The following is a 25,754-nucleotide window of genomic DNA, read 5'->3' as shown; positions in this document are numbered from 1 at the left end:
ATAAGTTCTGTTAAGGCCAAGTACAAAGAGAAAGCTAAAACAAGATGATGTGATAGTGACTGGGAGCAGGCTATTTTAGATTGGTAGTCAGGGACAGTCTCACTTAAGATGTCATATTTGAGCCTCACATGTCCTGAATGATGAGAAAAGGCAACCATGGGAGGATATGGATAGCAGAATTCCAGGTAGAAGGAACAGTTCAAAATCGTGTCTGTGTGGAGAATGGATTCCAGGGGTCCAAAATGGAAGTGGGGATATGAGTAGAAGCTGTTGTGGAGGTCCAGGTGAGAGAGAGCCTAGTGCCTTGGACCATGGTGGTAGTAGTAGAGATGCAGAAAAGCAAATAAATTCAGGCCAAATTTTGGAACTAGACCCAGCACATCTTGCCCGTGGAGGATTTAGAAACAACTCCTAATCTTTTGGCATGAGTAGCTGGTTGGGTGGTGATGCCATTTACAGAGATGAAGAATACCTATTATAATCATCTCAGTGTTGACTATCACAAAAGCCAGTTTACTCAGGGCAGCTATTACCCCTTGGTTTTTTAAAACTCATTCCCCTACTTTTCTTGATAAGCTGATGTTGCCATCAAGAAGATGGTTCATTTATTCTTTCCTTCTCACTTCTTTACCTTAGATATTTTTACGTTTATTCTTCCTTGTAACTTCTCTTTGTCTAGCTGTGTGTGCATCCATTTGGTATTTCTTTATACATTTATTTGCCTCCTAAGTTCTTTTTATAGCTATTTGTCAGCAGTTATTGGACTTTGGCTAAAAGACGAGTTAGGACAGCACTACCTAATTATACACTCCAGGGGGTATCATTTACATTGTAGCCCACTGAATGGCACCTATAGAATTGGACAGCGTACCTCCTGATTAGTAATTATAGCTGCTGTCTCTTGAGTTTGTGGAGACTGAAGTATGTGCTTTACACAAGGCATTACAATTTAATCTGCAAAACAATCCTTTTAAGATAGATGACATTGTTTGCATTTTACAGATGAGGGAACTGATGTACAGAGAGGTTAAGAAATTAGCCAGAGATCACATAGCAAATAATTTGATTCAAACTGACTCTTTAAGTCAAAGCTTTTATGATATTATTATACTGCTATTATGATTGATGGCGTGGGGGTCACTGGGAGCAGATGTAAAAGGATAAACAGACTAGTACTTGGATTTTATGATCTGGTTAAGAATGTTTATTCACCTGATATCTGTATACTTTTCCGTGAGTACACTACATATGTTTCTGTCTATACATGGGTAACCTTCAAATACAGTTTTAAGAGCTTGTGAAGTTTCCATAATAATTGTGATATGGTGAATGTTTCCTCAAAATTCATGACTAACATTCTCAGAATTTATCCTTAGAGTCAGAAGTTAAAGACCAACTCTTCAACCTCTCTTAGAGAGAAAACTACTTTGATGTGGATACCAAAAGTGAGCCATATTCTTATAGAAGCTGTCCATTAGAAAGCTCCACAACCCTTTAGAAATAGCATGTACTGTAGATAACTATTTTGTTGATTGTGTATTTCTGTTCTGTTACAGAAAAAAAATAAAACGCTATGTGTAATTTCAGACTTTAACAACACAACAAAAAATATGTAAAAATAAACAATCATTGGGTCTATGTGAGTATCTCCCCTTGTCCCAGGTCCCTGTTTGGAACAGCTGTCCTCTGTTCTCTTTTAGAAAACTAGTCTCAATTAGATATGTGCTTCAGAAACATTTTTTTAAAATTCAAATTCACATTCTCTGTATTCCAGGATATTCTGGGATGCAGCCAAGGCATCAGATTTTTTTGGTTTCTTTTGCTTGATTTTTACCTGTTTGTCATAGAAACTAGGGAAGGACTGAACTAGAGAGGAGCCTTCTTTTATATAAATGGAGGAGGCACTCAGACTATAAATTTAAGTCATTTTTTACTCATACAAGACTTGAAATTCTTCCTCTGCAGCTTCTGCTCAAGAGGTCTGCTACCATCCCTTCTCACAGCCACTGCCCTATTTAACCCTCCATGTCTTTATTTCCTGAGGGCTGTTCTAACTGCCCTCATTAAGGTCCTGCCTCCATATTCATCTCTACAGTTAATATTTCACTTTGCCACTAGAATCACCTTCCCTTCTCCTAAAAACTTTTACTAGTTCTCATTATCTATAGAATAAATCCCTAAGCCCTTTGTCTAGACTTTCGAGCCTTCAACAGTTTAGCTGTAGCCTATCTCTTCCCATCCTCATCTTTTTTTAATATACTTCCCTACAGAATACATATGCCATATTCTTTTATGTGCCATACTTCTTGACCTTGCTCATCATGGTCCTTGTTCCTAGAATGCTAGCACTGCTTTTCAAAATCTGACTCCTTCCACAAATGCTCACCTCTTTCGTGAAGTTTTTCTAGGTTTTTTCCTCTTCCATAACTCTTCTCCAAGTCAGGTTAATTATTCTGTTTTTTTATACCCCAGTAACTTTTTTTTTTTGCCTTCCAGTTAGAATTTTTTCCTACTTTGAAACATAACCAGTTGTTTCCATGCCTCTTTCAGCCACTAGACTGATTATAAACTCTTACTAATTTTGGATTCTCTGACATCACCAAGCCCAATACTTGTTTGTAGTTGGTATGAATATTTGCTTAATTGAACTAAGTTATTGGTACACAAGATTATCTTTGCTAGGGTGGAGCAACAAAGTTTTATCATCCACTGTTAGAAATGTATTTATGGCCAGAAGGTCCTTAAAGGTCATCTAATCTTTCTATTAAAAGGTGAGAGACCTCAAGGCTGAGAAAAGTTAAGGTCCCATACATAAAACAGCCAAGACAATCCTAAAATTGGGGTTTTGTGACTGCTAGAGCAGCACCTTTTCTATTGTGTTATTTCATATGGAAACAAGGTCATAAGGAATTGATTAAAAATCTACATTATAATTAGTAGTATTATTTCTTGCACATATTCATAGGTAGGTCTGTGTGGGTTCCAAGTCATAGACATCAGACTTAACAAACAATTTTAGAACACGGCTAGTTTTGGGGGGAACAGTGAATGCATGTCTTCTTTCCTCCCTTTTTCTCCTTTGTTTCCTGCTTTCCTTCCATATTCATTCATTTATCTTTCAACAAGTATTTATTGAACATTGTTATATGCCTTTAATTACTCTAAACACTTGGAATAAAGAGGTGAGCAGAGTAGAGCAAATCCCTACCCTCCTGGTATTTTAGCAAGGAGAATATTATAAATAATCTTATTGACAGACATTAGTTATTCTGCATCATTAGATTCAGCTTATAAGTATTTCTTTTAATGGTTATATACACATTTGTAATTATTATTTTTTGCAAACTGTGCAAGCTAAGATGAATTTTAGGGATATGTATGTATAAGGAAATGCCAGTGAGCTAAGGTGGTCATATAAGGAGAGTGGCAGAAGTAAGTTAAATACCTGAATTTGGAATCAGTAATAAACATTTATTAAACACATCCTGTGTCATGAGGAGCTAACAGAGTGGTAATTTAGCTTTGATACTTAGTAAATGTCAACTTAAAATTTTTTTTCAGTTAATTTAATTCTGTTAACTTATTTATATCCATTATATACCAAACATTGCTCAGAGATTAGAGATACAGAAATGAGCAAGACTCAGTCCCTGTTCTCAAGGAGGTTCCAAGTCTAATAAGAGAAAGTAACAAGTAAACAAGTACGGTATAAAGTGATGATAACAGCTAACACTTGCGTAGTCCTTATTATGTTCCAAGCATTTTTCTAAGTGCTATCCATATATCAGTTCACTTTGCCCTTAAAACAATATGTGAGGAAGAAACAACATGTAATTATCCTCATTTCATAGATGAGGAAACTAAGGCATAGAGAGGTTAAGTAATACAGGTCACACAGGTAGTGTTAAAAAGTTAGTAAGAGTGTGTTAACAGTTAGTAGAGTGATGTAAAGGGTGGTATGGGATCCAAAATGAGGGGCATCTAATTCAATGTGGGAGGTTCAAGAGAAGTATTCCAGAAGAGTGGTACTTGAATTAAATTGCTATTCTGGTATATAAAATGATGAAGTAATCATTATGGTTTTCTGGAGTAGCCAAAAAATTTATGTCTAAAACTGTTCATCTCTTCTTTTCAAATAGTGTATTCCTTCTAAAAATTAAATTCACATTGATTTTGATTTGTGTAGACAGTAGAGTAGATATACTTTCTGTGGGGGAGAAATTTTAATTTTTTGGTCTCCTGACTAAAGCATAATTTGAATTAGAATTTAAGTTGAGTTTATTTTTATCTAAGTTGATAATAGTTTAATATGAAGGATTTGATGTAGCTTTAAAATGATTTGGTTCAGATAAGCCCATCACAGATGCCAACAGGCTGCTGCTTATAGGCTGTTTTGTTAAGTATTTGACTGGAGACAACTGTATGCTATAGTTAATTCTCTCAACATGGCACAGTCCTAACAATTCTAAGTGACCAAATGTCCATCTTGTGTCTAGCAGTTGTGATTCTTTCTTTCACTTCTGTGATTTACAGGATTGAAGACAACAACTCCAGGTCCAGGCCTTTCCCAAGTCTTACCAGCCAATGAAAACTTAATGCCAGGTGCCCCAGTGAATACTACAACATATGTAGCTGACACACAATCAGAGCAAGGAGATACATGGTAAAGCTTCATTGTTAACGAACTATTGTTATTATTCTATCAATAAATTAATAGTATATTCAAGAAGTAGAGTCAATGCCTGTATCAAGTCATCTCTTGGGAGATAAAGAATTGGGAGTGTGGGATGCCAGGCAAAATAATATCTTGGACAGGGTTTAGCAGACTTTTTATAAAGCACTAGAGGGACTTCCCTGGTGGCGCAGTGGTTAAGAATCTGCCTGCCAATGCAGGGGACATGGGTTCGAGCCCTGGTCCGGGAAGATCCCACATGCCGCAGAGCAACTAAACCCGGGTGCCACAACTACTGGGCCTGCGCTCTAGAGCCCACAAGCCACAACTACTGAGCCCATGTGCTGCAACTACTGAAGCCCGCACACCTAGCGCCCATACTCCAAAACAAGAGAAGCCACTACAGTGAGAAGCCTGCACACCGCAAGAAGAGTAGCCCCTGCTCGCCGCAACTAAAGAAAGCCCATGCGCAGCAACAAAGACCCAACACAGCCAAAAATAAGTAAATAAAAATGAAGCTCTACAGAGTAAATATTTTTGGGTCTGTGGGCCACTGATCTCTGTCACAGCTACTCAACTCTGCCATTGTAGGATTAAAGCAGCCATAGACAACATGTAAATGAATGAGTGTGGCTGTGCTCCAATAAAACTTAATTTACAAAAACAAGTAACAGGCCAGATGTGTCCTGCAAGCTGTAGTTTGCCAACTCCTGAAAATGATAAAGTTTTTTTTTTTTATTCCTTGCACATGTACATGGTAGACTACAAAGAATTATACTGTTTTATTTGTGACTGGTGAAATAAGTTTGAGATAAATTTGTTTCTATTATATGATGTTGCCTGTATGTGAACATTACTTATAGTTTTGGAGATACTTTATATGTGTGTACCTGGCTATCTAAATAATCAATATTTGTTCATAAAGGTAGTTTTTTTAGTGGTTCTCTATTTGAAGAGGGTTTTTTAAAATAGTTTTTTGGATTTTTTTTTTTTTTTTTTTTTGGAGAGCAAGGGTAGCTCATATGTATCCTATGGCATTTTTTCACTTGAGACAGTGTATTTTAAATAATCCATAATGAATTATTCATATTGGAAGATACTTACGAAAGCACTATATTAGACCATATTTAAATTTTCACTATACCTATGTTTTGTATTGAGATAATAACTTTTAAAAGACAAACTACAAATTTTTTTAAAAGAGAACTTTTAATATAACTTTTAAAAGAGAAACTTAATTTTTTAAAAGTCAGTTGAATGACAACTTTGGGGTTTTTGGTGAAATAAGAAGAGCAAAAGTAGTATATATTCAACCATACATTGTAGAACTGTGTGTTTGTGTGTGTGTGTGTTTAAAATATTTTTCTGATGATCTGGAGTTCTACTCTAGAGTTCTATTCTAGAGACTGCCATCTGGTTGGAATATAACCGTATCAGTTCATCAAAAGTGATCTGAATACCCCATTATATTTGAAATTGGAATGATAACTTATTCTTTTCATAAATTTCCAGTTTTTATTAATTTTTTTACATGGAAATAATTCTAAAATTTTAAACAAAGCAAAAATCACTTCGGTATATGACCTGGTTTAATTTATAATAGGATACTAGGTTGTTATTCCATGTGTGTTTGGCAGTTTTTTATAGAGCATTCCTGACAGTATGTGCTATAGGGGACGAAGAAGAGAAAGATATCATGTCTTCAGGGAGGTTTGATGACAAAGGAGCTACTTTCTTGGGATAGTAAAATATATTCACTAAACTACTGTCTCAAGATAACTATATTACGTTCGTACTACTTAAAGGACTTTGTTTCTGGATAAAAATTGCTATAAACGTGATTGTTTACCTTGAATTCTTTTCTTTTGCTGCAGTATGAATTTGAGTGAAAGGCCAAAAGAAATCAAAATCTTCGGAATGGAACAAAAATTCAGAATACCTTCACAAGAATCATCCACTGTGAAGGAACCCCACAAAGTAAACTGTAATAATAATAATATAGTATCAAATACTCTTGTTAGTATGAAAATCCCAAACTATCAGATTTCACCAACTAAATTCCCAGGTGTAAATAAAAGTGGAGATCGGGCTTCTCAGAATCAGCAAACCAACTCCATCAAAAACTACTTTCAGCCATCTACCAAAAAAAGGTATAATTTTTAATAATACTGCTCTGTGTGTCTAAAAATACTAATATTTGTTATACGATTGTAGAATGGTACTAAGTCCATGTTCTGCTTAAGTATGCTTCTGTGGAAAGCTGTGGCCCTTTGAGCTTATTCCCTCTCAGAAATGTCTAAGTCTCTTTCTTCACTAAGGTCATTAGATACATTTTCCCTCAACTTTTTCCTTCTGTTGTTTAATTTGCTGTACTTCTCTTGAAGAAGAGGTTTCCCACACCTCAGTTTTTTTGACCTACCTATTTCCCTTGGTCATGTCTCTCATTTCCTCTAGGACCATGCTTCATCAATTATTCTTAATTTCTAGCATCTTTTTTTTTTAAATTTTATTTATTAATTTTATTTATGGCTGTGTTGGGTCTTCGTTTCTGTGCGAGGGCTTTCTCTAGTTGCAGCAAGCGGGGGCCACTCTTCATCGTGGTGCGCGGGCCTCTCACTATCGTGGCCTCTCTTGTTGCGGAGCACAGGCTCCAGACGCGCAGGCTCAGTAATTGTGGCTCACGGGCCCAGTTGCTCCGCGGCATGTGGGATCTTCCCAGACCAGGGCTCGAACCCGTGTCCCCTGCATTGGCAGGCAGATTCTCAACCACTGCGCCACCAGGGAAGCCCCAATTTCTAGCATCTTTAATATCTTCTTCTAGGTCCTTTTCTTCTGTGTTCAAAGACTCTATCTCATTTTTAGTTTTTAAAACCTTCCCTTGACTTGATTTGTTCCTCTAGCCACTGCCCTTTATCTTTTATAATCACTGTTAAACTTCTCATAAAGAGGAGATTATTGTTATTATTCCCGTTTCTGTATGAAATATTTCTTAACTCGCAATATTTCATCTTGACATGACATCCTTGAAAGTAATCATTGACACAAGTTGACACCTCTTGTGGCCTTTTGGTAACACTCAACTCTTGAACCTTTGTTCTCCTTCTGGTCTCTTCTTGACTTTTGTGGTAGTGTCCTATCCTGGGGGGTTTTTTTGCCTCTCTGACTTTCTCCTTTGCTCCCTTTGAGGACTTCTTTTCATCCTGCTATGTATATTGTACTTCAGGTTACAGATGATCAGTATATTTGGTCCTGGTTTATTCTTTAAGCATCACTTCTACTTTCCCACAGAAATCTCCTGCTTTTTCCCCTAATCATAGGCCTAAAACTTTCTCCCCTGTCACTGCCTTGTATATATATTTTTGTTAGTAATTTACTTTGTCAAAATCTTTGACTGTTTCTCCTCTGCCTCCCCAAACCAGTAGTGCTGATTCTTATTTTCCTTGTCTTATAAATTCTTCTGTTTCCATCTGTTTGTGTTGCTAGCTCTCTGGTTCAAATGCTGATCGTTTAAATTATTACAAAAAACTTCTTGATTGGTTTATTTAGGACCCTGACGTTAGATTAATTATGAAAATATCACTCTAACTGTTCCAGTTCAACATGAATCCAGTAAATTAGAGAGCACAGACCCAAGTTTTTGTGCCCTCTGTGGGCCTCAGTACAGTTTAAATGAGTCAGGTATTCAGTACTCATTGAATGAATGATACAGTATTGTATAGAATACCCTTAGTCATATATTCACATATTACTTGCAGTATATAGTTTATACTGTATTCTGGATTTAGCCACTTTGACTTACTATCTTGAATCTAGCTCTCATTAACCCATCAGGTTTTAGTCCCAGGGTAATTTTTCCATGTCCACAGGTTCCCTTCATTATAAAGTAAGCTGTTGTTTTCTGACAAGTCTTTTGTATTTTATATTTTTCTACCTTTTCCTCCACACTGATTCATCAACTACTGTAACTTCCAGCAAAGAAGATAGACATTTCCCTATTGTTTAAGTCATGGAATTGACCAGTCCTATCAAAACAGTAGAGTGTGTATGAATTATGTACTGTTTTTTCAGATGTCTGTTTTTTTTATTTCTGGTGAGATTGTTAATCAGTAAAACCAAGAATATTGTCAATTAAATGAAGAAGGGGGTGTATACTGCCAAACTAAAAAATTACTTAGCTGTGTTCATTTTCTGTTTTTGTTTTCTTCTCTCCTTTTTTGAACCTAAGGGAAAGGGATGAAGAAAATCAAGAAATGTCTTTATCTAAATCAGCAAGAATAGAAATGTCTTGTTCTCTTTTAGAACAAACACAACCTACTACATCCTCAGTATGGAACAATAAGGAGCAGCAGAATGAGCCTGTGGAAAAACAACCAGATAACTCATATGCAGATGTAGATTTAAAATCCACTGTGAAAAATTCTGCCAATAAATCTCTCTCTACAGAAAAACTAAGATCAGAAAAAAGAAAAGAAATTGATGATTTAGCCATAGAAGATGAAGTATTGGAACAGTTATTCAAGAACGCAAACCCAGAGTTAGAAATTGAAGTGAAAGTTCAAAAACAAGAGGAAGATGTCAATATTAGAAAAAGGCCGAGATTGGATATAGAAAGAAATGGCACTTGTAATGATGAAGCAATACCAGAAAGTAACAAAATCTCTGTAAGTAACATTTTTTTTTTAAATTTTTATTTATTTATTTATTTATTTATTTATTTATTTATTTTTGCCTGTGTTGGGTCTTCGTTTCTGTGCGAGGGCTTTCTCTAGTTGCAGCGAGCGGGGGCCACTCTTCATCACGGTGCACGGGCCTCTCACTGTCGCGGCCTCTCTTGTTGCGGAGCACAAGCTCCAGACTCGCAGGCTCAGTAGTTGTGGCTCACGGGCCTAGTTGCTCTGCGGCATGTGGTATCTTCCCAGACCAGGGCTTGAACCCGTGTCCCCTGCATTGGCAGGCAGACTCTCAACCACTGCGCCACCAGGGAAGCCCAACATTTTTTAATAAGAAGTATTGCAAATAGGAACTTAGAATGTTAAAAAGTACTTGAGGTATTTGTATTGACAGTATGAGCAGTCATGATGTTTATTTGGGGGAAAAAATTAGTATCTTCTACACCCAGTATTAAGTATAAGAATTTGTTGGTTGATAGGGTAAATGTTAAAAATACAGTGATTCTTTGACTATATATAATAAATGACAACAAATAAAACTTATTCATGATTTGTTTTTTTTAAAGAATCAATTTTATTTATTTATTTATTTATTTTTGGTTGCATTGTGTCTTCATTGCTGCACGTGAGCTTTCTCTAGTTGCAGCGAGCAAGGGCTACTCTTTGTTGTGGTTGTGGTGTGCGGGGGCTACTCTTCATTGCAGTGCACGGGCTTCTCACTGCGGTGGCTTCTCTTGTTGCAGAGCACGGGCTCTAGGCAGGCGGACTTCAGTAGTTGTGGCGCGCAGGCTCAGTAGTTGTGGCTCTTGGGCTCTAGAGCGCAGGCTCAGTAGTTGTGGTGCACGGGCTTAGTTGCTCCACGGCATGTGAGATCTTCCTGGAGCAGGGCTTGAATCCATGTCCCCTGCATTGGCAGATGGATTCTTAACCACTGCGCCACCAGGGAAGGCCCCATGATTGTTTTAATAGATTTCCAGGCTGTACTATTTTATCAGACATTTGGCCATGATGATAAGTATAGGAGGAGCTTTAATAGAGTAAACAGGCACAGAGAGATGAAGAAAGTTAGTAAAAACAAAGTATTTACTAAATAAATTTTTAGGATAGAACATGTATAACATCACTAGGGATTTTTAATTTTCATTTTTATCTTTAATGTTCTGTCCTCTTTTCCTGAATGTTGGTAATTTGTCTTACCCTCTTTGGTCTAAGAGAACTCTTTAGATTATTTTGTATTTTATGCATCATTAAGTTGCCTACTGTTGGTAGACTGGTTACCTCATTAGGTGAGAGCACAGGTACAATGATTTGATAAGCATTTGTTGAGAACCTAGTGTGTATCAAGCACTATATAAATCTATAACTACTATTGAAAAATCAAAATATATGTCCTGTTTAGCTTATATACTGGCATCTTCATATAAGGTAGAAAATCCTCATTGTTTGTTATTCCTTATAAGTGAATACTTAATGCCGTTTTGTGGACCAGCTGCATCAGAATCACCTGGTGAGCTTTTTCAAAATAGGGATTCCCGGACCGAAGCCCCAGAGATCCTGATTCAGCACATCCAGTTTTCTTCCCAGAATAAGTTCCCTCAATGTATTGGTTAAGAATTACTTTTGCTATCTTTAAAAATTCTAAAATCAGTGGCTTAAATAAGATAGGGCCAAGATTTACATGCTGTATAATGATATCAGGGAATATAATTATTTTATTTTGCTCTACGATTCTGCAGCATAATTTCCTTTGTTCTTATTTTACTATTTTAGAATTCATGACATTCTGAATAAAAATATGGTACAACATAAATATGTTGTAGCAGACGTTTGGAGAGTGAATAGCAACTCAATTGTGACACACTTCTGGATATACTAAAGTTAAATCACTGTATTTTAGCACTGTACTTTTCTAGTAAGAACCTTGTTAACAAAAGTAATTTTGCTTTCAATATAAGATAATTTTTTAAAACTTTTTATTTTGAAATAATTGCTGATTCACATGCAGTTGTAAGAAATTATATAGAAAGATTCCATATACCTTTCACCCTGTTTCCCCTAATTGTAACATCTTGCAGAACTTAAGTATAATATCAAAACCAGGAAATTGACATTGATATAATTCATCAACCTTACTCAGACAGTGTGAAATTATTTTTAATTCTTTCATTTTTACTGTTTTAAGAATTTGTTGTCTGAAGGTCCTTGTGGATACTCGTGGATTGAAAGAATTACACTTAATTTTTCTAGCTACAGAAGTGATTATCAGAAAAAATATTTCTTAATCCTTTCATTTAAAAAACTTTTTGCAGTTTTAAGAAGGCAAAAATGTCATACTTCTCTCTGGCATTGGATTCCTTAGCTGTATATCAGAAGGGCATTTTCTAAAATATATTGATGATAAAACTACCATTTTTCTATTTTGGGATTAAATGTGGATTCTAGCATGTCTGTAAGATTTACTATAAGCTGAAATAGAAAGCTATTGGCTAGATACCCCTGCTAGGCATTTATCCTTGTGTAAATGACAACTGTGTCGGGGTCTTGGCCTTACTTTCAATTTCCCAGTCTCCATAAAATGCAAACATGTCTCCATATCCTTGTTAACGTTCCTCCTCTTAACAGCACCCCCTGTCTACAGAATATCTCTTCTTCACCTCTTTCCACCCTTCTATTCTAAATTAAGGTTTCCTCTTCTCTTACCATATAACATCTTTGAAAGCCTGACAATTATACCTACCACTTACTGGATACCATCATGCTATTTATAGCAACCTGCAGTGAAGTAGTACTATACACATTGAACAGATGTGGAAACTGCAGTGGGAGTTAAGTAACTTGCCAAAGTGACTTAGCTAGGTTTTGACAACTGAGACGAAAATGCAAGGTCCACCCTGTTCTTTTGGCTGTTTCTTTTGTCAGGTTTCTCAGAATGTCATTCATTCACTTATTTATTCTAGGCATTGGGTATGCTAACCTGAAAGGCAGTCTGAGAGAATAAGTTTGATAGGCCTTTAGGAGGTAGAATCTCTAAGACTTGGTGATTGACTCAATATGAGAAATGAGGAGAGAGGAAAGAGTGTAGAAGTCCCAAGCTTGCAGTCGAAGGGTCTGGGTAAGCTGTAGTATGATTCTCTGAGATAGGAAATAAAAACTTGCTCAAGAGGTTAAGCAAGTTTGAGGGAGTAGGACAGGATGGGGAAAATGTATGGGGGAGTAAAATGTTCTGATTGTAGTAACAACTTCCAGTGGGTAATGTATGTGAAAATACTCAGTAAAAGGGTGCATGGTAGGCTTGGAATCGAAATTTTTAATCTTACTACTGATAAATAGCATTAATTTTCTTTAGTCTCTAAGCAAGCACAGAGTACATCTTGCTTTTTCTTTCTAACTTTCTTCTTATTAAAATTTTTCTGAATTTTTATTACTGAATCATTGAAAATTTGATGTAAAATGATATGCCCCCCTATTGTATCCAAAGGAATTGTAGTTTTTATTGGAAGTATTAGAAAGCTATCTGTGTAATATACTTTTATCTAGTACGTGGTCAGGATATATGAATATGAAGGATAGTATGATTTTATACAAGGCAGTCTCCATAAATATCTTGAACAATTAAAATAACTTTCATCTTGGATTAAGGATGACTTAACATTCAATTCTAAATAAATTTAGATAGACTTCTTTAAAAATGTGTTTTTATTTTTGACTGTAAAAGTAATACACGATCATGTAGAAATATGAAAACTAAAGAAAAACATTACAGTTTGTTGATAATCCTGCCATCTGCAGATAACCATAGTCAATATTTTGGCATTTTCTCTTTTAAATCTTATTTTTCAAATTGGACTCAAATGTTAATGCAATTTTATAACCATTTTAAATTCATTTGTATTATGATCATTTCTCATATTACATTCTTTAAGTGTATAACCTGTATGAACTTAAATTGCTTCTTGTTCTTTACTCTTATAACTCATATGACAATCTTTTTCTATGTATATTTCTAGTCTCATTTCATAGTTTCTCTAGGAAAGATGCTTGAAAGTGAAATAACTGGGTCAAGAGCATGAGTATCTCTGAGGTTTTCAGAAAGATACCATCTTATAACTCTTATGAGCAATATTTTTTATTTCTTTAGCAAGAATATGAAATTGGGAAGAAGTGTGAGCTCAAGAATCACTTTGGTCAACTAAAGAACTATCTGTGAGGGATTTGTATTTCATTTTTATAAAGATTTGACTTGTATGGACCATCATTGCATCAATTTCTGTCAGTCTACATTCTTAGGATTAATTGATTCTCTTTCTATAATTTTGGTCTATTTCATAATTATGCCTCCTCTGGAAATGGATAGATCATATTATAACCATGGTATAGCAAAAAGAGTATGGACAAAGCCTGAGTGTAATTCCCTGCCCTCTACTCCATAGATAGTGACCTTGAAAACGTGATTTTCACATTTATGAACCTCAAGTCTTTTGTTTATAAAATCAGGTTAACACTTTTACAACAGGGTTGTTGTTTATATCCAAAAGAGTAATGAAATATTTGTAAACTCTAAAACAAAATACAAAAGTATTAGGCCATTGTTATTTTGAGTTCCTGATTACATTCTGTCACTGTTGCATGAACCTTTTCTTTTTACTTTTCCCTTTTTTCTTCTCTCCCTAAGAAGAAAAGGACTAAGACTGTTTTTATCTTAGTCCTATTAGCAACTTCCAAATGGATATATAGTAAAGCAGTTTAAAAAACTAAGATAGCCTTGAGCAGCTGTAAGAATGTGGATATGTAACTAGCTAGTTAGTTAATAGTAAGTGACATAAAGAATCTCTTCCAGCAACAGGAAGGAATCTTCAGGCTGATTTAATAATTATTAATCTGGAATAAAAAAGTGGCTTTCAGTTAATGAGGTGGTGTGCCCAGAATTAATGATTGATTTTTTTGAGGTGTCCAAAATAATAAAAAATATAAATTATTGAAAATCCAAGAAACCTTAAACATAGTATAGAGAACTTCTAGAATGGATTGTATAATAATCTCGGTGTATGGTTTTAATGAAAAGAAGCAGACTATTTCTTGCCAAGAAAATGTATACAAGAAGATAAATTGTTTATTGGGATGATTTTTATTAGAATATGCTACTAAATTTCAAACACTTCATGGTTTTTTAGCCTTCTCTCATAGATGAGTGTGTTATAAATGTCTCTAAAGTTGTAGAGTACTTGAGTAATTTTCTGGTTTTGAAATAGATATGATTTGATTTCAAGTACAAAGTTCAGGTGCCAGAAATAAACCTTTTTTTTTTTACTATTTTTGCATGTATTTGAACTTTTTTCTATAAACTCCTAAATGACAAGTAATTTTCCTTTTCCTTCTAATTTCTTCTCTCCATCTTAACACCATTTAAGAACAATGATGAACTTCAGGATGATGGTGAGATGCTTCCAAAGAAGGTGTTACTGACTGAATTTAGGTCACTGGTGGTTCGTAACTCTACCTCCAGAAATGCATCCAGTGTAAATAATGATTATGGTGAACTAAAGAATTTCAAGAAATTCAAAAAGGTATGTATTCCTTTAACTAAAATATCACAAGAGGCCAGTGTTTGAAATGTTTTTAGAAATATGCTAACTAGTAATAAAAGCAGTTTATGTTGAAAAGTGATGCTATTTCTTCTGCTTAAAACAGTTAAAAACTACTAAGGACATAAACTGACACTTAAATGAATATATAAAACAAACTTTATTAAGGTTGAATTCTTTTTTTTTTTTTTTTTTTTTTTTTAAGGTTGAATTCTTTAAAGGATGCTGTTTACCTGGTTTTTTCTACCTTAAGCAGCAGGCTTTTGGCTGTATCGACAGTGTCCTCCTAGTTCTTTTTTTTTATGTCTTTTGGCCATGCAGCATGGCTTGCTGGATCTTAGTTCCCCAGACCTGTGTCCTCGGTGGTGAACGCATGGGGTGCTAACCACTGAACCTCCAGGGAATTCCCAGGTCTTCCTATTTTCTAATATTGATCTGTGACTGCCTGAAGAGGTTCTTTAACTTAGGACTTTGTGACGATAACAGATTTGTTCAAAATAACTGAGCACATTTAATAATGAAAACTAGGCATTTTATTATTACATGTGTATATTAAACAAAATATAAATATGTATACTGAATATCAGATCTGAGTTCCTCCTCCTTTAGGAACTGACAAGATATTTAAGAGAATATTTTTTTTCCTTTTTTTTTTGAATTTTTGAATTTTATTTATTTTTTATACAGCAGGTTCTTATTAGTTATCCATTTTATACATATTAGTGTATATATGTCAATCAGAATCTCCCAATTCATCCCACCACTACCACCACCCCCCGCCACTTTCCCCGCTTGGTGAACATACGTTTGTTCTCTACATCTGTGTCTCTATTTCTGCCCTGCAAACTGGTTCATCTGTACCATTTTTCTAGGTTCCACATATATGCATTAATATACGATATTTGTTGTTCTAAGAGAATATTTCTGATCCAGTCTGTATTAATGCATGCTTACTTCATGTTCAATATCGTGTTACAAAATCTCATTGTTAAATCAAAATTCAAAAGACATACTAATTTTTTTAATTAAGTTACCAAACAAAAATCAATAATACTCAATAAAAAGAAGCTTAACTGGATTGCCTGTAGTGAAAGAATTTGTTTGACTTTTTCTGTATATACTCAAATCAATGAAACAGCTCTATTTCCTCTCACACTCATTTTCATTTATAATATATAAACATCTTTAGTACTTATATGTGATTTACAATCTTTTTTTTTTTTAAGCTTTTTTTAAAAAAAGATTGTCAATTTTTTAGTGCATTTACCAAGGTTTACTATTTAACAGGTCAAATTTCCTGGAGCAGGAAAACTTCCACACATCATTGGAGGATCAGACCTAATGGCTCATCATGCTCGAAAGAATACAGAATTAGAGGAGTGGTTGAGGCAGGAAATGGAGGTTAGTAGGAAGTAAGACCCAGTAACTTGTTTGATTTGTATTTTGATCCCTTGTGATTTCCTTAGAGCAAATTCTTCTTAAAACCAAACTTAAGATGAGTGACCTAAGGTTATTCTTTCAGAAAAATTCCTGAGTTACAGAGCATTAAGATTAATTTGTACCTTTCTATAACACTTCATTAAAGGACTTCTAGATTTATTGATCATATGATATCCAATATGCCGCCTAAGCCTCAGGAAACCAAACCTCAGTTATAATGCTCTTTTGGGAAAATATGAACTGCTTTACAGCTCTCCATGTTAGAATGTGGTTTCCAAAAACTCACTGTTTTACAGCTATTGGCTACAAGTAAATATTTATAAACTACTATAGTGAGAACTCACAGGGAAGAATACAAAAATATGCTTCTTTTACTTTCTCCCTGGGTGTTTTGAGTACTAGTGTATGTTATATAACAAGACTGTCCATGTGATCCATAATTCTTTCAACCCCTTACTTTTTTTAAACTGGTGAATTTGATAAAAATTCATTAAAGTTGGGAGCTTTTTAATATAGAAGTACTATGTGGAAGTTAAGAATTCAGAAACACATGACCATTGAATTGAGAGATAATCAGAGTCCGTATCCAAAGGTAGAAAGTCTTCTTCTTAGTCTTTGTATTGCGTGATTATCCAGTGCTACTGGAACCCAAAGGTGGGCTCCATTGGTCATCTCAACAGGCTGTTTGAAGTAGGGCTGTTTGGTAATTAGGGGGTAGGGACAATATCTCTTTCTTGCACTCTGATGTGACATAAGTTAAATCCCACTTTCTTCTCAATGTACCTTAGCTCCTTTCTGTATATTTCACTGCTTTGTTTCTTTGGATTGTACTTTCGTAATTTCTTCAGATTGTCTTCCAGTTTAGTACTTCTCTCTTCAGCTCTGTCTGGTTGATATTTCATTCATCCATTGAGTTTTCATTCAACCTATTGGATTTTTTCATTTCTGGAAGTCTTTGTCATTTATTTCTAAATCTTGTTCCCTGCTGACATTTTAAAGTTCCTCTCTTGTATTCTTTTCCTAATGATACCAATACCTAAAGTGTTGATCTGTTTAATCTAGTTCTCTCTTATGGTGCCTTGTTTCCAAGTATGTATTTTGTGATCTTTGAATGTGAACTGCTCATTTTCCTTGGAACTTGATCTATGGGAATTCCTTAAGTCCTAATTTCAGGTTTATTTCCTCCAGAAAAGATATGTTTGTGTCTGCCAATCTTGTTCTACCAATACGAGACTACTTTAATCTCTGCTTGTGATGTTTTTGGATCATTCAGGTAGTTAATGTATTTGGACCAGAAGCTTGGGTGAAGGCTGCCTTGTCATTATAAACTTAATGAGATTTTTTATTTCTTTCTTTCACCCTGTCAGGGTCAAGATAGGCAGGTTTCTTTGCTGTCTCCTTTTGTGTTGTAGAGTTTGTTCCTCTTTTGCCCTTTAGTGCTGGAGTCTTTTATTCTATTTATTATGATTTTCTTTGATAATGCTCATTTCCCGTACAGACATCAAAGGAGAGCCTGGGTTTTTTTGTGTTTTGTAGATCCCCCCAGGGCAGGGCAAAAGCTGGCTTTGGTACTTGGTAACATCTCAAGATTTATATTTTGCTTTATTATGGGTTTAATGTAGTATTCAGAAATTTGTTTTTAAGCATGCTTTTTTTAATCAAAAAATTGGTAGGTCACTCAAAAATAGGGTTGTCAGGATTTTTAATGTCAGAAAATGGAAGAATGAAGGTACCATCCTTCTCTTCTTTCTTTTTTGAAAGGATAACTGGCTTTATTATTTTATAAATGTGCATTCCAAATAATTATGGTAGTACACAAAAGAATGAAGAAGTGAAAATCCTAAGTACCCATTTAGACATTAAATACGTAATGTTCCAGACATCTCTTTATTGAGGAGGAGTGGAGGCAGGGAGGGATAATGTAGGAAGGGAAGAAGAGAGATTGATAGAAGGAAGTAAAACTGAAAGCATTGCTGTATTTGTATAAATGTTTCTTCCTTCCAGATATTTCCTGAGATCCCTAAATAAGAAAAACACTATCAGGTTAGAATCAGTATTTGTTTCAAACTACGTATTTTGATTTTAGACACTGTTTGTTGGTTCCTGCTGTGAAGAGTGAGGAAATTATTTGTGCTTCCTCTACTTCCCCGCCCGCACCTCATGCCAGTGCCCCTTTTCCCCCTTTTTAGGTGACTTGCATGCCTACAGTATTCCTTCTTAGGCTTGAAAGTCAGTAACAGTCAGAATATATCTCAGTGTTGATCATTCTCCCTTCATTTTTCCCAGAGTAAAGTATGCTATTTTGATTTGTAGGTGCAGTTCTTTTTTATTTCAAGGAACTTTTCTATTACATCTTTAAAAACATTTTTGTATTTGCTGGGTTCTCTACATTTAAGACATAACTCTCCTTTTATTAAATCACCTTTGCCCTTCACATCCTTTTCTTCTACATTCATTGTGGTTTTCTTAAGCTCTTTCAGTATATCAGAAATTCAGATTTCAGTTGTGTCTCTTCTGTTCCTCACCAGCTATGTTATGTGACCTTGAGGAAATTACTTCTTTATCCTTCTGTTTCCTCCTGTGCAGAATGGGAATAATAATAGTACCTCCATTTCACAGGCTTTTTGTGAGAATAACATACATACTACTTAATAAAGCATTTATAACAGTGGAAACAGTGTTAGCTATTTCTCATTTATTTAATTCTGAAATGGTGTTATTAGAGTTCTCAGTTTGTTTACTTAGCATTCATTCCCATTTCATTTCATTGTGTTTTTTCTATATTTAACTTTCTTGTTCTTATTTTATTGCTTTCATGTTCTTATTAATTTTATTTATTTTTTATTTATGGGTTATTATTTCTTTCAGACTAGGTTCTTTAACTGTCTTTTGCAGGTTCTATTCCAGTCTCTCTTTTTTTCCATCTGGATGTGGAGTGGCTTTCCTGTTTTCTTTTGCCTTGCAGCTATTTAAAGTAAAATACCCTGTCCAGATATTGTTTGCTGTGTGAAACATCATATGACATCTTATTGCAGGGATTACATTCTGAAACCAGTTTGTGAGGCAAAAATTGAATGTTGTTGAAATCACTCCTACCCATCTTAGCTTGCTCATAAAGAACAGAATTATCCTGATGCCTCCATACTGTTGGTATGGCAGCATGTTCAGTCAAAGGCACATTGCATGTCCCATCTAGTTTCTATTGCCTGAAAACATTGAATTGAGGAAAGGGGAGGGTCAGGTATGCAGCTCTTTCTTGGGACTGGAATTAAATATGTACCAGGGAGTATATCTTATCCCAGAAGAGAATAACCTACATTTTAGGTTATTTGCCTAATTTGTCAGGGATGCCTGGAGCCTATGCCTTTGGTCAGTGTCAGTCCCACTTACCTCTCCATGCCATTAGTCTCCTCCCAGCAGTCCACCAGCAGTTGTCTTCTCTTTCCTGCTCAGGCTACTTTTTCCCAAATTTGTATTATTAGTAGGAATTCTCAGGTCTGGACAGTTCTGTAGCACTTTTTAATGAGTTGGGGGAGGGTTAGGAATCAGTTGCATTAATCTTTTGGTTCTTTGCACAGCCACCTTTTTGAAGTCTGTGGCGTGGGGTTATGCTCTTCTTGATTAATTATAACTGTGGAGTTTTATTTGTTCTTGGATGGGGAGGAGTTGACAGAATGATGGTGCAGCTGCTGACTTTTTCCTATCTTTCATTTATTTCGTTAGCATTAGTAGAGAAGCTGTGTCCTAGATTTATTCTACCAAATCTCTCCTTTTTTTGCTAGAACAATTTTAGGTGCTCTAGGTAGGATTTGCTCTCTAAGATAATAGAGTTGACCTTGTTCTTCTACATGGCTGCAGCTTCTACATATAAATGTGCTACTGTCTTGATGTTTCCCTAGTCTTGCTCTAGCTGCTCTTCTATATTCCCTGCCTTTGTTCTTTTTCAGCCCTCCTTTTCTTCTTTTGCTGCAGACCAGTCTTAGTTTTCATAATCACTTAGTTCCCAAACTTTCTTTGAATATAGGATATTTTTATTCTGTGCATTAAACATAATAACTCTTTGACCTCTACCCAACCTGATTTGACTTTTGAAAGACTGTGATTTGTAGTTCTCCCAAGCCACTGAAAAATGCCAGTAATAGGAGGATTTCTGTTTTTTAGTACTTTTTTACTTAATGATTTTACTAAGATATATAAGATAAAGCTGATTTTTCTTTACTATATTAAACTTTAAAATTAGCATCCCTTACTAGGAAGCCTTTAAGAATATTTAGGAGAATGATACCAGCAGCTTTTTTGACAACTGCTTTATGAAAATCATGTGCCTTCCCATTTGTGTTCCACTATACTTATTAGAAAATGTAAAAGACGTAATTTCAGTTTGACATTTCACTGTATGAATAGAAAATCATTCTATAAGTTTGAATCCCTGCAAGTCTTCTTCTAGGCCCTTTCCAAAGACTCAGAAGCAGTGTAACAGCCTGGTTAATAGCTGGTGCTTTTATTCAAGGAGACCTGGTCAATCCCAGTTCTTCCATATGACAGTTTTTTGATTTTCTACAACGTACTTAACCTAAGTCTCTGTTTCCTTATTGGTTAAAATTGGAATAATAGTGTAAAAGTAGTAATGAGATTATATGAAGATTAAATGAGTTCTTTCTAGAAACAGTTTTAAGATAGTATCTGGAAATACACAAATGTAAATTACAGTAAACGGTATCTGCATTCAGAGAACTTACAGTTTTTTAGTGGAGATGTGATATAAATAATTATAACAGAAGATAGGAATTGATGAACATCTAGGAGTCACATAGGTAAAGTTCTGTGGGAGTTCTTCATAGCAGGCTTACTTTTTTTTTTTTTTAAGGGAACGCTATTTATTTATTTATTTATTTTGGCTGTGTTGGGTCTTCGTTTCTGTGCGAGGGCTTTCTCTAGTTGCGGCGAGCGGGGGCCAGTCTTCATCGTGGTGTGCGGGCCTCTCACTGTTGCGGCCTCTCTTGTTGCGGAGCACAAGCTCCAGATGCGCAGGCTCAGTAGTTGTGGTTCACGGGCCTAGTTGCTCTGTGGCATGTGGGATCTTCCCAGACCAGGGCTCGAACCCATGTCCCCTGCATTGGCAGGCAGATTCTCAACCACTGCGCCACCAGGGAAGCCCCAGACTTACTTTTAAATGAAGAGAATTAGAAAGCCATTGTTAAAGAGGGGAAGAACATGTTCCTTGATGCATAGTAGACACTAAACAATTATTGAGTGAATGCACCTTGAAAGATGGTCAGATGTGGAAAGAGGAGGATACTGTATAAAATTTTTTTCATGAACAAAAGCAGAGAGGGCCCCAGTATATTTGTTAGGAGGTGAGCCTGGTTTTTTGTTTGTTTTGTTTGTTTTGTTTTTTTGTGTGATTCAGTTTAACTGGCATACAGGGTTCATGAAGAGGAGAGTGAGAAGTGATTGAGGAAGTATAATGGAGCCAAGTTATGAAGAGCCTTTCCCACTTAAGAGTCAGACTCAAGAGTTTGTGTTTTCTTTGGTAGGTGGGAGAAGTCATTGAAGGGTTTTGAATGGCACATGATAGGATCATAGCTGGACTTTAGGAATATGCACCCAGCACAGGGTATTTCCAGTCCTAACTGTCAAAGGTGCTTTAAGAGTTTGGTGAGTTTGTGTTTTAAATTATTTTGTGGGTGAGGTGATTCAGCAGCGACTTCTGAGTCCTGATTTGGGGCTGTGAGGAAGAGAGCCACTTTACCTGCAGAGCTGCTCTGGTTGAAGGTGGGGTAAATATTGCCCTCTCAGCCGCTCCATCAGTGGTATGATCTCAAAACACTGAAATTTCATTTAGTAAAAGCGTTCTCCTGGAAAAAAATGTTTAAAAACTCAACAAGCTAGCAATGTATGTGTTGGGTTGCCTTTGAGAGGAGATTGGCCGGAGAAAGTTGTTTAATTAGAGGACTTTTGCAGTAATCTTGGCATGAAGTGAATACGGAACAGACCTGTTGAATGGGCAAGAAGTCATAGAGGCAAAAACTTACGGATCTGGTGACCTCTGGGATGTGATCACCCAGCATGGCAATTTCATTAACTATATTTTCATCACTTAGAAAGTTTTTGAAACTCTGTTAATTTTGACAGGTGCAAAATCAACATGCAAAAGAAGAATCTCTTGCCGATGAACTCTTTAGGTAAAGTTTAATTTCAGCTTTCTCCTGAATCTTTGTATATAAAATTCAATTCTATTGATAGAGTTTAAATATTTGTTTCTTCTGTCCTTAGAAATAGACACTTTAGTACCTTCACCGAAAGAATATTTTGTCTTGTTTTTAATATAGGTATTTCTTTTTACTACTTGAGCACCTCTTAATTGGGTTTACTGGATATATCTTCAAGGTTTGAGCTTAATTCACTTATACTGTATCACAAGATATTTAAAATTTATTTGGGGCATTTAGGCAAAAGAAGGTTCCTGAGCTGGATGAGTTTGGCTGATAAATTTGTGAGATTTTCAGCTCTGAGTAGAATTATGAATGAATGGGGTTTTGAAATAAGACAAGTAAAATACCAGACCATTTGTTAGTTTTATTTGGCACATACATAAAAATAAGAAGCTGGATTAGAGTTTCAAAGCAGGTTTTTGTGGGAGGGTTAGAGGAGTTATAATGGATGATTATAATTTAATTCTGATTTAACATTTTCAGCATTCCTGCAGACCCAACAAACATTATAATAATTAGCTCGCAAATATTCATAAACAATATTGTAGGTAGATACTGGCTAGGGGAGAATAACGTTTTCCCAAGAAATACTGTATTTTTGAGTCTGTTTTGTAACCAATTTGATTCTTTAATTTCATTATTGACAGTGTGAATCATTGATGAAAATGTTGACAAATGGTGCTGATTTTTCATAAGTACAGTCAGATGGGAATAGTTGCCCAACTACATTGTTTGTTATAGGAGAAGACTTTATAACATAATTATATTTTAGGTTCATTATGCTCTTGGTGAAAATGGTATAATTTAATTTGAGAGTGGAGAGGTCTGTTTGCAGCCATCATGGAGGAAGTATAAAAACATGCATTAATTTTTAAACTGTTGTTTTCATTAATTATTTTAGTGCTTTTACAGTATTTTTTGATAGTTTTACTTTTACCAAATATTCATCAAAGCAACATCAAAAGGATAAATGACAGTAAAAATGTCAGTGCTTAGTATCTGATCCCAAGGATAAAATTAGCATTCTCATTTCTGTTTGCAAAAGTGTGTCTCTATTTTGAAAGCCCTTTAACTTGAAAAGTGAAAGGAATGCTGTCATTTATCTAGATATCATTTAACTGTTTCTTTCTTTGCAGATACAATCCTAATGTAAAAAGGAGAAGATAACAGGGTTTTATGAAGAAGCCATGGAAAAACATTTCCTATCAAGTATATACGTCGAGTTTCCTCGGGGATACATGCATATAGTGTATAGAAGATTTAAGTTTATGGCCTAAATTTGTTAAATAAAATGAACAAAACTCCATTTCTTTTGTGTGTGACAATTAGTATTGTTTATTCTGTTTTCAGTCTTTGTTATCTAATCTTTTATAATAATTTTTTTTCATTTTTAAATGTTACTTTAACTTATTGAATAGTTACTGTGGTCACAGTTCAAAATTCTAAAAGTATAAAAGGGTAAAAGAATAAAAGGTCTCCCTTCTACCACTATCCTAGCTATTCGTTTCCCCTCCTCTGAAAAAATCCATGACACTCATTTCTTATGAGTCTTTACAGAGATTTTTAATGTCTTCAAATTTCTCTGCATATCATTTTTCAGTAATTTCCTATAAAATTGATAGCATAATATATACAGTGTTCTGTACCTTATTCTTTTTCATTGACTAGATTGGAAGGTTATAGTCATATCAAAACATAATTTTTTTCTGTTTATTATTTTTTTCTTTTCCATTTTGCCATAGTCTTCCCTGAGCTGAAGTAACCCAAGTGAAATGGATTTCAGTGTTGAAGATGTCACCCACATATTATTCTAGTACTGGAAATGATAGTGGAAGACTTCATCAAGCTTGTGGATAGATCTCACTAGAATGAGATAAGACCTATTTGGTGCTCTTACTGAGCTGGGTGTTTTGAGCCTTTTAGAATCCTATTTTTTGTATCTATAAAGTAGAAATGGTAAGGTCGTCTTCTTTCTACCTTAAAGGGAGATGGTAAGAAAAAGAATGTCTGTTTCCAAATTTTGTCATATAGACAGCTTTGGCTGTACATTATAATATAGGGTAAAGTCTTTTTATCTCCTCTAAGGACTGATGCATTTTGTCTTAGGAGGTAGAACATGCTTTTTATACTGACTGAAAACTTCCTAGTTTCACGTAGGTTCTGCCACCCCTTTTTAGGTTTTGAGAGATAGCCTAGCTTGAAAAGTTATATCATAAATTAATTTGTAGTGTTGCTAAGCCTTCATGGAAGATTTAGTGTTCCTCCATATTCAGTCAAGGGAAGTCACCACATTTAAGTATCTGGCTAATATATTTTGCACCCTTGACCAGCCTTCAGAACATGTTATTTCCTTTCAGGAGATAGTTTTTAAATGTCCTAGCTTTTTTCTTGTTTCTTTGTTTAGGAAACATTATTAAATGTGTATTTTATATAAAACATTGCCCTCCACAACACTGAAAGAATTCAAAGGTAAATGAATAATGGTCTCTCTAACTTTCTAGGAGTGGTCTAAAAGCTCAAACGCTCCAGAACTGACTGAGTTTTTAAAATTCCCTTTAAGTTCTGTTTAGCTTAGAAAGTATTGTTAAATAGATGAAAGATGTTTGCCATTGCTTTGAATAGATCCTTCAGTGCTGCACAATTTTTATAAAGCTCTCTTAGCTCTGAACAACTTTAGTCATACCCATGCTTGAGTAAGGTGTGTACCTTTTCCCTTGGATATTTGGGGGACTCTTTTCTAAGCCTTTGCATGTTTTAGGAGAAAGAGGGGAGGTGAAACTTGCCACCTCCCTTTCTTAGTCAGATGAATGGGAACTCTGCCTCCATTTTTGACCTGGGCCTTTAGGTGGTGGCAGGGAAGAGGTATCCTGGCCTTTGGCCATAATCTCACAATTGTCCATTGCCTAGCAGCACTTTTTTTTTTTTAACATCTTTATAGGAGTATAATTGCTTTACAGTGTTGTGTTAGTTTCTGCTGTGTAACAAAGTGAATCAGCTATATGCATATGTATATCCCCATATCCCCTCCCTCTTGTGTCTCCCTCTCACCCTCCTTATCCCACCCCTCTAGATGGTCACAAAGCACCAAGCTGATCTCCCTGTGCTATGCGGCTGCTTCCCACTAGCTATCTATTTTACATTTGGGAGTGTATATATGTCAATGCTACTCTCTTAC

General features: G+C 35.3%; 1 protein-coding gene across 1 annotated transcript in view; it reads left to right on the top strand.

The window, feature by feature from the left end:
- NBN (nibrin) overlaps window positions 1-23,883 on the top strand; it is a 43,365-nt gene extending 19,482 nt beyond the window's left edge. The window contains exons 9-15 of the mRNA XM_068525437.1: window positions 4,534-4,663; window positions 6,547-6,822; window positions 8,898-9,333; window positions 14,751-14,906; window positions 16,212-16,325; window positions 22,500-22,549; window positions 23,716-23,883. Of these exons, the coding sequence (XP_068381538.1) occupies window positions 4,534-4,663; window positions 6,547-6,822; window positions 8,898-9,333; window positions 14,751-14,906; window positions 16,212-16,325; window positions 22,500-22,549; window positions 23,716-23,746 (1,193 nt within the window). The 3' untranslated portion in view covers window positions 23,747-23,883. The remainder of the gene's footprint in view (window positions 1-4,533; window positions 4,664-6,546; window positions 6,823-8,897; window positions 9,334-14,750; window positions 14,907-16,211; window positions 16,326-22,499; window positions 22,550-23,715) is intronic.
- Window positions 23,884-25,754: the final 1,871 nt, after the last annotated feature.

The sequence above is a fragment of the Eschrichtius robustus genome, chromosome 17 (assembly GCF_028021215.1).
Source record: "Eschrichtius robustus isolate mEscRob2 chromosome 17, mEscRob2.pri, whole genome shotgun sequence".
Classification (NCBI taxonomy): Eukaryota; Metazoa; Chordata; class Mammalia; order Artiodactyla; family Eschrichtiidae; genus Eschrichtius; species Eschrichtius robustus.
The sequence above is the reverse complement of the archived record's forward strand: the minus strand, read 5'-3'. Positions and strand labels throughout refer to the sequence as shown.